A 12542-nucleotide genomic window follows, 5' to 3' on the forward strand; every position below is an offset into this window, starting at 1 on the left:
GACTCCCTGTATATCATTCTCAATAGCAGCACCAGGAACCATCCTAAATCTCATATTTGAGCCCTGTAAGATCAGATCCTACCAAGTTATCATTAAGTAGAAACAGGTATTTTTCAGAAATTTACAAAATAATTTCAGAATTAACACACAGGCTACATCCCGTTAGTGAGTTTAAGTTCAATTTATACCATCTTAATTCACTTGTTGGATGCTGTAGATATCCGATTTCTTTATTAGCAACACAAAATCTCAAATTCCATTGATTAAGCGAAGCAGCCCTTCAACACAGCTATTTCCACATTATCGGGGAATATGGGACACACATGCAGCTATTTGCCTGTAGCCTGACATGTGGCAAAGACAATTCCCATAGAAGTCCCTGAAGATGCCTGTTGCAATACATCCAGGTACAGTACATGAAATACTGACCACCCTTATCCCACAATACAGATATGGCTGCATTTAGCGGGGCTTCAATACTGAAAAGGTGGATATTGGGGGAGTAACTCTGGCATATGTCCGACATATGACTTCTGCTCCAGGATCTCAGCCAAACTTTTTAAAACAGCTCATGTATTTGTTTAGTTTGAAGTTCTGTAGTATCAGTGTGGAAAATATATTCATATTACATGTTTGTTCCAGGCTCAAAAAAGAAAAGAAATCCTATTCAGGGATAAAATTGTGTTCTGCCACACAGTCACCTAAGGAGCTCATGAGAGCTATCAGAACTGAATACAGCAAATTTTGGGTCTCCTAGATACAGGCAACTTGGAAGGGCAACACAAGTTTCAAAATCTGAGTCCAGTCAGCTATAAAATCTAATCACATTGCCTTCTTGATCCGCTCTTATACTCTTCCAGGATGGAGACCGTCAGAGCCCTTCACATGACACAGGGCTACATCCAGCAGGGCTCTGTCCTGGTTCCACCCTGGAAGCATCCTAGGACAGAATCCAGAGAACACAAGAGGCTTCCCATGTTCTCATTGCTTAGAATGCAGTCAGCATGGGGGGAAGCAGGGCAGCAATGCTTTCCCCTCTGTGACAGGAAAAGCAGCAAGCACACAATGTGGGGTGCAGGGCGATTATTTCCCCTGCTGTCCCACAGATTTGCCATGCTTCCTGGCAAATCCTCCTGTTGTTGCCCACATTTGGGACCTCCATGTGATGAAGTCCAAAGAGACATTGTAGTGGCATGAAATCATAGATAGATAGAGAGAGCAGAAGTGGGAATCTGTCCCTGCCAAACCACAGGCACCCTGCCTGACAGGGGGTTTAAATGCCATAGTGCCAACTTTCTTTATCTAATGCACTGCTTCATGAAGTGTAAGAAGTTTGCCAGAGAATGAGGGCATGTTTATTCCTGCTTCTTCACTTCTACAGAGCAACCATGAATAAAACAACTTCTGATTTAAATTGGAAACTTAACGGCATGATAAAGAGACTGAAAAATGAACTACCTGAATGATAAATAAAAATCATAAAAAGAACAAATAAACAAAATTGTGAACTCTATTTTCCTGAAATTAACTTTTAGAAAGTTTTAAACATACTTATGGGAATATTCTTTTAAAATGTAAACAAAAAAAATGCAAACAAAGAAATTTAAACAAAAAAAAAACCAGGGGAAGTTCTATCACTTACTTTGACTAAAGTCAAAACAAGCCTTGATCATCTTGCAAGCCAGAAGGAATGAATGAAGGCTTACATCTTGTAAAAAAACAGGTGAAAGCAAGTGAAAAAAGAGAGTGAACTATAGTGGCTCCTTCTCACCAAGAAGAAAAAACAAAATGAGAAATTGAGTCCTTTTATATGTGAGACTTGATAGTTATTCCAGAGCTATCAGTTTGGCTTTCTCTATAAGAACAAAGACTTGACGACAACCACTAAGGCACCCACACCGCAGAATGAATGCAGGTTGACTCTACTGTAACTGCCATAGTTCAAGGCTATGGGATCCTGGGAGTTGCAGTTTGATGAGGCACAGCACTCTGACAGAAGAGCTTGCCAAACTCCAAAATCCATGATTCCATAGTATTGTCCCATGGTAGTTAAATTGGTGTCAAATTGCATTCATTCTACTGTGTGGATGCACCCCAAGTCAGGCACAATGAATTTTGGTGGGCTCAAACAAAGTGAGGCAAATCAACTGATTTTGGAAGAGATCAGGCAAATAGGAGACCAACTGAGAGATGAGATGAGATGGGCCAACTAGGGACAAATTTGAGAAGTAAATTATAAAAAGACCTGAAGGCTGAATTGAGATCAGAACTAAAGGATATGAAGAAGACATTGACCCTGATATCCTTGACACTGCCAAAACATCACATACACACACTCACTGCCAGCCAAGACCACAGGCAGAGGCCACTGGCTGGGCTGAAAACAAAGAGCAACAGAACAGAAATAGTCTGCTAAGTGATAATGGGGTACATCTGGTACATCTGTCTGGTCTAAATCAGTTCTGGACAGATATGGTGGGCATAGACTCTACTAGCCTAAATGGATGCATCTGGTAAGTCAGACAGACTAATTACCAGCTCCCATCATCCAAAATTGAAAAATGGATCTTTGCAAGGTCTTCTGTCTGTTGACCAATATGAGTCTAAAGTGTTTTTCAGGGATCTGGTCTTGTTCTGTGAAATTTAATTTTTCATGTTTAACTGTTCACAGGAGTAGAAGAAGAGATGACAGATTACTGAGCATCCTATTGAACATGTTCCTCCCCAGATAACATGTGTCAATTTCCCATTTCAGAGGTCCCTGGAGAACACAAATAACATACATTATAGGGAATGCCCAGAGAAGTGTTAATGCAACCCACTGATTTTTTTTTACATTAATAGTGACCAGCATATGCCTCAGTATGGCAACTTTTAAAATCCAAGTTTGTAGTTCAGATGTTGTACAGTTTGGGGCATTATACTTATGGCAGTTATGTCCTTTCAGAGCTCATATAAACCAAGTTTGAGAGCCACATTAGGATTCCTGAGTTGTGTTCCAAAGACAATCCTGTGCCTAGTGCCAGAGCAAATCTCTGTAGAGCCTTGTGCACGGATTCACAAGGTAAATGTGTAGCAGAACCAAGTATTTCTCCCTTGTGAGATCAGTCCTAAGGACCTTAACTGACATCTTGTAGTTCAAATGGAAAAGAATGCTGGAAAAAAATACAGAACTTTGAATCCACTCCTAGTGTCCTTCTAACCCTCCTCGTGTCTGGCTTATATTTCTTCCATAGATAATTGACAATGCAATAATATCTTAATATTGTTTTGTAAAATCCATAATATTGTAATCTACTGGATTGACCTTGAAGGAGCTGGGGGTGTGAGCTGCCTCCATGAAGTTACGAAGAGTCGGAAATGACTGAACGAATGAACAATATTTTATATTACACCTTTACTTTATGCTGTATTGCACTCTGAAACCTTTTCAAAGCATTTTGTATCTTACAACTGCCAGTTTGCATCTGGAATTAAATTCTGAATTCTTCAGAGGCAGCCAAGTAACAAAACTTTTCTTCAACAATGTAAGGTAATGTAAGGCAGTGCAATGAGGCAATAATGGTGTCCTGAGATTATTTTTAAGCAACTGATTTTAAAGTGGATATGAGTGATTTTTTGTGTATATTTATAGTTTTATGTTGTGCTCTGCCCTGAGACCCTGTGGGGTAAGAAAGGTGGAATATGAATGTTTCAAATAAATAAAGATATAAATAAGGTAACACAAGACTATTAAGCAGCAAAATAGATGTAAACAACTGTCAGACTATATGGCCATGTTCCAGAAGTATTCTCTCCTGATGTTTCGCCCCCATCTATGGCAGGCATCCTCAGAGGTTGTGAGGTCTGTTGGAAGCTAGGCAAGTGGGATTTATATATCTGTGGAATGTCCTGAGTGGGAGAAACAACTCTTGTTTGTTATGTCTGCCAAATCCTCAGACATCAACAAAAACACCACACTGTTGAGTGAACTGAACCTCTGTAGGGTTTTTGTTCTTTTGGTGATTGCTCATCACTCCAGCAGGGATGTAAGGATGGCATTCTGAGAAACAGCAAGGGAAGCAGGAGCTATAATTAAGTTTAATGTAGCAGAACCCAGAGTTCCAAGAGGTATAAAATCTGCTGCTTTGAGCCCATTAGCATTCACACAGGGCCCATCCAGGTATGTACTACTGACTTACAGTTTCTTCTAGAACATTTTCTTCACCTTTTCATCCCCAAGCTGGATTGCATTATATTACTGTTTGATCAGATAAAGTACTTGTAGTTTCAAAGTTTAGCTGCTTCATCTTATTTTAACCCCAAATACTAATGCCTGGTGTATTTAAAATGAATGAACCAATCACTGGGAAACAAGACATATTTAACGTATTCATTCTAGAGACATCCTTGTAGCTAACAAATCAATTTCTCTGAGTTAGCTGCAAATTGCATTGTCCACCCAAATAGATGTTATCCATCCTAAACCTGTATGTAATATTCTTATTCATACAGTCCATCTACAACATTACTGCACAACCTGTGGCTCTCCAGGTGTTTGGGACTCCTCACTGAAGCCCTTGCCAGGAATTCTGCGAGTTGAAATCCAAAACACCTGAAGGGCCAAAGGTGCTGCAGGCCTGATGTATAACATGACCATCAAATCTACACACATATTTCAACATCCAATCACACCCCATCTGCTCTTACTTGCTGCTCGTTGTGAGGCTCAGGTAGAGTTTGAATCTGGTACATGACCAAGAAGCCTAAAGCACTGCTATTCATTATTTGTGTTGGGCACTACCAGCCATGATTGTATGATGAGGGTAGATGAGCAGATAGAACATTTCTGCAGGGTCTGATGTCATTGCTGCTATTTTATGGCTACTGCAGGATGATATGAGTTTGTGTGGGGACTGCTGTTTCCCAGCTGATGATACCGTTTCTTCTGGAATAGCTAGGCACTGCTCCTTTTCCTGGCTACCACCATATCTTTTTGCCTCTTCTTTGCTTTTAGCATAGGAAGAAGTTAGAGCACTGCACTGGTCAAAGTGGGAAGGGCACATGAAGAGAGCAGCATGGTACTCCCTTGCTTTGGCTCTTGCTTTGGGCCCGAGACGGGGTCCATGGTATCTCTGGTAAGTAATCTAGATATGAGACAACTGGTCCACTTGCCTGGTGTTTTGACCCTATTTAAATCAAATTTGACCTCTGTTCAATCTTGAACCTGGCAATCTTGAAATCAGAAACAAAAGAGAATTTGAAGTACAATCCAATATGAATCATGCCGGAGGGTTGCTTGGCAGTGTGGAGCCTCATTGATTTTTCTTTAAAGTTGTATCATATTCTTTAAAAGACCCTCAGGGCAAGTGGATCATCTGAACTCCAACAAAAACAATACCGCCTCAAGTAGGCAGCTTGTTTTATGTATCTTAAAACCATACATGTACTCAAGGAATCTCTTGAAGGTAAAATGCATCCTCTCATCTGTGAATGCCTAGTGAGATCAAAGTATTATAGAGCTACAGTGAAGCTCCAGGACTTCAGACGGTAAGTCTGGCCCACAAGTAAATGCACAATGGAAAGCAGTATTGTTTAGAACAGGCTTGTAATCCTAGGGTCCACTCAGCAGAACAAAGTACACTAGTAATGCTGGCTCCAGAATTTTGAGAACCTTCATGCATAGAACCCTGTGTCAAGTGTGTTGTGTATAACTAAAGGTGACTAGCTAAGACAGAAAAGGGATTCTCTTGATGTATCACCCAACTTGTTGCTCAACAGTCTCCTGAGCTAGCTAGGGTCATGTCTCATGATTGGTGTTGAACTCTCAGCAGATAATAGTGCTAGGAGACCTCAATATCCATGCTGAAACAAGTTTGTCAGGAATAGCTTGAGCTTTATGGCTTCCATGATAACTATGGACCTTCTCCAAGTAGTGTGTGCACCTATATATGCTGCTGGACATACTCTAGACCAGTGGCTCTCAATCTGTGGGTCCCCAGATGCTTTGACCTTCAATTTCCAGAAATCCTAACAGCTGGTAAACTAGCTGGGATTTCTGGGAGTTGTAGGCCAAGGCACATGGGGACCCACAGGTTGAGAACCATTGCTCTAGACCTGTTTTATTTTTGTTCAGGATGAGATATGACAATCCTGGTGTGGAGGAACTCTCTGTAGTTCATCTGTCATCAATTATCATTGCCCGGTCAGGTTTAGACAAACTAGGACTCAAAACCTCTGCAGGAGTGGGAGACTGATGAGAATGGTCCATCCCAGGAAGCTGATTCATCTGTATGGATTCCTGATGAATCATCATGAATCTCAGCAGGTGATTTTTTCAAAGCTCTCGCTGACCTCTGGAATGGGGAAATGACCAGGGCAGTGGACACAATCACTCCTGAATATCCCCTCTTGGGTTTTGGAACCCAATCGACCTCTTGGTTTCCAGGGAACTGGCAGGATGAAGCAAGTGGGACAGAAACTAGAATGATGTTAGCAAAAGATTGAAATGAATCTGAATAAAGATTATAGCTTATTTGAAGGTCAACTCTTCACCAATGAGGGCAGAAAATAAATTATTTTTACTGCCACCATTGCATCCGCAAAGAACCACCCAGCAGAGCTGTTTTGAGTATAGAACAGAGTACTATTACAAGTTGACAACTCAATGCTGACCACTCAAAAGTTCACCATGAAGAATTTGCATGGCACTTTGAATATAAAGTCACTGAGATTGACTCTGGCTTGGATACTGTTGCTAATACAATTCCAGTGGGTGTAACCTTGGCTCCTGCTTGTCCATTGTTGAGGAAGATTTTTCAATTTGTGCAGCCTGATGATGTGGACAGGATCCTTGAAGAGGTGATTGCTACCACATATGTTCTAGATCCTTGCCCTTCCTGGCTGAACAAATGGACCAGAGGGAGACAGGTAGAGTGGGTGAAAAGTCTGGTTGGTAGTAAAATTCCAACTTGTTTAAATGAGGCCATTGTGAGATCTATATTAAAAGGCCATCCACAAACCCCTCTAAAACGGAAAACTATTGGTTAGGGTACAATCTTTCATTTCTGAACAAGATACTGGAGTGTATGGTGGCCTCCCAACACCACTCTGTGTCTCCTTCAGGAGAGGAAAGTGGAATATAAATAAATATGATGGTTATGATAAATATGCCATTTTCAATATGCAAGTCACAGATAATTATGTCTCCAGATCAGGGCATTGAAAAGTGCAGTGAATATACTACTAAAGATAAAGGAGTTTGATTTACTTGGAAAAGTCCTAAGTAGTGAACTATGACTTTGCAGAACAAAATTAAGAGCATGATTTTTTTCCCCACTTTTCTTTTTTAAATTGTGAGAATTATATCATTGGGAAGAAGAGAAAGTAAAAGCTGCATGCCGAGTACATGGTTGATAGCCTGGCCAATTTATTGTGAAGTGCCTCTTGTACAAGGCATGCCATAGTGCCATTGGTTTGAAAGGTTAATGACTTCAGCAATCACAGTTTCATTTTGTAGTAAGTAGAGATGACAGGAAGCCTGCTTAAAAATGAAGTTCTCCCACCGTGATGGCAACATGGCAATGATTCATCAGCAGTGCTACTAAGGACTGGGAAGCTGAAAAACACTGCAACAATCTTAAAAACCTAGGGAGACGAGGACCCTATTAAATCTCTTATTGAATTACAATGTAACCTCCTTTTCTAACATTTTACAAATTATTCAACTTTGGCATTACTCAGCTTTACTATGTCTTTTTTTAGTGGCAATTTATTTATCAGGAAATCTTGCTTTCTTCAGTATCTCTTCATTATCTTTTCATTCTACCTGGTCAATCCCTGCTTTGAAAATTACACTATAAACTTAAATATTCATTACATATGCAGGGCACAGTTACTGCATACTGCTCAAAAATATGCCTTTTCTTAAAGTTCTCAATTAATGCTATTCAAAAATTGTTGTGAGTTGTGTGTAGGTTCAACTAAAAATAACAAACTATAGTAATGAAACAAAGTCCTGTGCCAAACAATGTGTGACATCATATAAGCTCCTGGTGGTGTAATGGGTTAAACACTTGTGCTGGCAAGACTGGTCAACTGACAGGTTAGTGGTTCAAATCTGAGGAGCGAAGTAAGCTCCTCTTTGTCAAGCAATAGCCTCTCATGTGGGGAAATGAGAGAAGCCTCCTACAGGATAGTAAAACATCAATTATCCAGGCATCCCCTGGGCAACGTACTTGCAGACGGCCAATTCTCTCACACCAGAAGCAGCTTGCTGTTTCTCAAATTGCTTTTGACACGATTTTTTTATACGAAACAATATGTTATGCCTTGATTTACTATTATAGGAAATAAATGATATTTATGATCTTTTCTTTCATTCTCAACCTCAAGGGTTAATTAGCTTCCACCAATTAGCTTCCAACCTGAGTAATATAGTGATTAAATTTTGTAACCTTGATTATTATATTTATCACAATCATTTCCAAGTACATTGTTTCAAAGTGCTGGTTTTCTTATAACACTTTGGTATTATTGTTATTCTGCTGTTAACACAAAGCAACAGAACTACAATTAAATGTATTATTTATTTATTTGGAAAATATTTCTAGATTTTTCTGCCATTTTCATTTAAATCATTGCTAGGCAGTACACCAAGAAAATGAATAAAACTAATCCTAGCAAAGATACACATAAAAATGACTAACAAAAAAAGCAGCTAAACCAATAAAGAAATTTAAACAACATGACCAGTTTAAAATGCAGCATTTATTTATTCATTTATTTACTGTATTTGTATACCGCCTTTCTCAGCCATATCGGCGACTCAAGGCGGTTTCCAACAAAACAGTATACATAGTATCACAACACAATTAAAAACATTACAATTACATAAACCACAACAGCAATAAAAATAACATCACTGGCGTCTCCTTATTGTAAAGCATTGTCCAATTCCATCATCAATCATCGAATTCCTATATCCATATGCGTTACTCTGTGTTTGTGAATGCTTGCTCAAACAGCCACATTTTGATCACAGTACTTAGATCATGGATGTCAGGAAGAGTAACCATTCCAAAGTCAGGGCACATGACAGGAAATATCTTCAGCTTTTTGCATGGCTTTGCTAGTACCATGTTGAAAATTACCCCACTTTGTCAAACAACAGTTGATTCATTACTGAAAGCTCTTTACTCTCAGAAATCCCAGCCAGTTTCCAGCTGTTAGGATTTCTGAGAATTGCAGGCCCAAACATCTGGGGACCCACAAGTTGGGAACCACTGCATTAGGGAGATATTTCTTCATTTATTTTGTTCTTACATTCGAGAATTAATAATATAAATGTTTGTAGATTTTTAATTCGAGAATTAATAATATAAACCCAAAAATCAGATGACCCATAGTGGAGTTGTAGGAATCCCTGCAAGCTGCTCCCCCAAAAAGAATGGAATAAGTTGACGGAGGGATAATTACAATAGTAAACCCTGGCAAAGCCTAAGGAAATATATTATGAGAATTAACATTTCTTTGGACCAATCTGAAAGAGCTTGATGACAGGTCAAAAGTCACCTTGTAATCACTTTATGGCAGGGGGTGACAATGAACATATTGGTCATTTCATGATGTTAATTAACCTGATATCCAATTAAGCTCATGACAAAGTCAACAAGCACTACTTACATTTTTGAACCCTCGATAGAGGATCTGAAGTTCCTTCTTTGTGAATCTGCTCTGGGCTTCCAGCAGTTCGAGGGCTTCAGGTCGATGCCGCACAGTGGCCATTTCCATTTCATCTTCTACGCTGTCTAGAAGACCAACCGGAAAGAAAGGTCAGCAGGAAATAACCCACAGTTCACCAAATGTATAAAGAAAGAACAAAATAACCCAGAAGGGATCCCAAAGATTAGAAACAATACATCCATTAAGGCAAAAGCAGCAGGAAACTATAACTACGGCTCTGTCTGACTAAGAACTTGGTTTCCAATAAAATGACATTTTACCTTTGGAAGGACTTGGTCAAAGTTACCTAATGGAAGCTAGAATACTTTTGGTGAATTATGTAGGCATAAATCCAATTTATACTTGCCTAGGTTTTTTATGTTCAACTCAGGTGACATAATTCAGTCCTGTCATTGCACCAACCTTGCACTACTTTGCTGGTACCAAGCAGCATCTATGGCTATTCAGTCGCAAAAGAATAACAGGGCTAAAGAGACACTTGTTGGTTGTAATTTGTGATAAAGACATTGTACTCCCTTTACTGTGAGGGCTACCCCATCTTCAAATGAGTAAAGTAAGGCGAAAGAAAGGGAGATGGCACTTTTTAAAGTCTAGCAGAGTTTTAGGCTCCATCTGTATCATGAAAGATTTGGCCCAGGTTTTTTCCATTCCACATGTCTATAACATTGAAACAACTCAGTTGTACAAAAAAAAAAAGATGTATCATTAACAAAATCCATGTACAAGGCTCCGACTGGTAGCATTGATTCATTCAAGACTGGTAAATGTTCCTTGAAGAACAAACATGTATCCCGTGACCTATAGTCCGCATTGTTAAAGTTCATGTGATACACCACAATTTCATTTAACTGCCAATTTAAGGTAAATATGTTAAATTCAAATTAGTTATATGTTGCCCAGCTTGATAGATCACATGCAAATACTCAGAATTACATCACACTGAGATCATTGGAGTATCAATTCTAGTTACAATACATGTTACCTCAGAAAAAAGTCTAGTACACAGTATTTTTCAGAAAACATGAATGGGTTGGGCTTCAAAGCAACTGAAATGCTAAATATAGTTCACACATCATATCACTACAAACAATTAAAAGCAAGTATTGCAATGATATTTTAATAAGACATTTCATATATTTAGTTGCCAGTTACAAAGTGATGCATTCATCTTTCAACTCTTCTCAACAGCTCTGAACTGAACTGAAAGAAAGATCTCCGAAATCATGAATTCAGAGTAAAGTTTTGATCAGGAAAAGTATCCTGAAAAGCCTAATACTTCAATAGGTCAAAGAAACACAAAGCAAAAAAATCTGACAGTTGTTACCAGGTCAAGGATAAATCTTCTGAAAGCCTTTGACGTAGAACTGAATTCAAATATGTCAATAAATAAACAAATAAGTGATGATCAATGAATCTACATCCCTCTGAATAAGTTCAGAAGTCACCTGACATGTCAACTACATTAATTCTATTGCTGGATGAGTTGAAACATTATTGCAAATGAATTTTAAAATTAGATGATGGAGTTGGCGAGGATCCCACCGCTACTACACCTGTTTCTAAATTAAAGAAACATCATCAAGTGACTCTAATAAAAACATGGTACAGAGAAGATGGCCACATATCAAAGTGAAGGTGTGCATATCAAAAAGTGAAAGATGCCTGCCCAGAAACAAAGGAACAAGGAGGAGCCCATCCCAGTAAAAACCCTATCTGGAATAGTGTCCTGTTTCCATCAGTGGCCTACTACTTGAGTGCCCCAAAGGTGACCATAATAGGCATTTCTTACTGCTCTTCATCAGCTAGAATGTGTGTGCAAGACTCTGATATTTAGGATAATAGTCAATGAAGATGCAATAAGGTGGGGGGCTTATTTGAAGGGGAAAAAAATCCCAAAACGCTGAACACCACTTGTGATTGGAATGTGGCTTCTGTGATTCAAAGCCCAAAACAAAAAGCTGTAAGGAAAGCTGGAACTTTCTTCTGGCCGAAAACCCTTTTGAAAGCCCTCTGGCCACCACCAAAATTAAAAGCACTGATAAGCCTTTGGCTTACTGGAAGTATCTTAGGCAAAAGTGTGTTGGATTAGCCCTCAGGCTTGTGGTCTGAGGTAACACTAAAATACTGTTCTTTAAATTATACGCTGCCACCATTAGGTTCCTGTTTGCTGCAGGAAATTGTTTGTAAAACTTCACCCACTGAGGCACATGTGAGGCAGATGTTGTGAACAACAAAACAAAGATGTTTATTTAAGAGAACTGGAGCAATTCAGGTATAAAGCTTAGCTGTTTCAAAATATTGACTTAAAAGCATGTGGTTACTTTAAGCAGTTCAGATTTAGTTACACAGGAACACTTCTCTCTCCCTCCACAGAATTTACTAACAGGATTTCTTCTCTGAAAATAATTCAAAACACAAGCATAGATAGTCCTATCCTGGATCTATCTCTTCACTCCTCCACCAGCTATTTCCCTAATAGTTGTAGGAATCTTGTCACTAGCTATCTCTGCTAGCCAAGTGACCAATTTCAAGCCTCTCTCACTAACCCTTCACCACTCCTAACTCCCAGCTCCTTCTTCTTTGACTCCCCCAGACAAGACTGCCTAACAGGGTTACAAAACATCCCCTTAAAGTCATTTTTTTCTTTTGCCAAGTTAGCCTCCGCCCACTCTCACTCAGCCAATCACAGTCTTCCCTCATTTCCTTCCAAAGCTGCTCTTTCTAAACACACCCCCTCCAGGAAATTAGTAACTAAAATGGATTCCCCTGGCATCCTTTCCAAAATGGCTGCCAAACTTCTTGGGCCTAGATTTTCCTAG

At 39.3% G+C, this 12542-nt stretch overlaps 1 protein-coding gene across 5 annotated transcripts in view; it reads right to left on the reverse strand.

Annotated features, from left to right (window-relative positions):
- KCNIP4 (potassium voltage-gated channel interacting protein 4) overlaps nucleotides 1–12542 on the reverse strand; it is a 389707-nt gene that overhangs the window by 24585 nt on the left and 352580 nt on the right. For all 5 annotated transcript variants that reach the window (XM_060777889.2, XM_060777886.2, XM_060777888.2 and 2 more), the window contains one exon: nucleotides 9664–9788. In XM_060777889.2, the coding sequence (XP_060633872.2) occupies nucleotides 9664–9788 (125 nt within the window). The remainder of the gene's footprint in view (nucleotides 1–9663; nucleotides 9789–12542) is intronic.

This window comes from Anolis sagrei, chromosome 5 (assembly GCF_037176765.1).
Source record: "Anolis sagrei isolate rAnoSag1 chromosome 5, rAnoSag1.mat, whole genome shotgun sequence".
NCBI lineage: Eukaryota > Metazoa > Chordata > Lepidosauria > Squamata > Dactyloidae > Anolis > Anolis sagrei.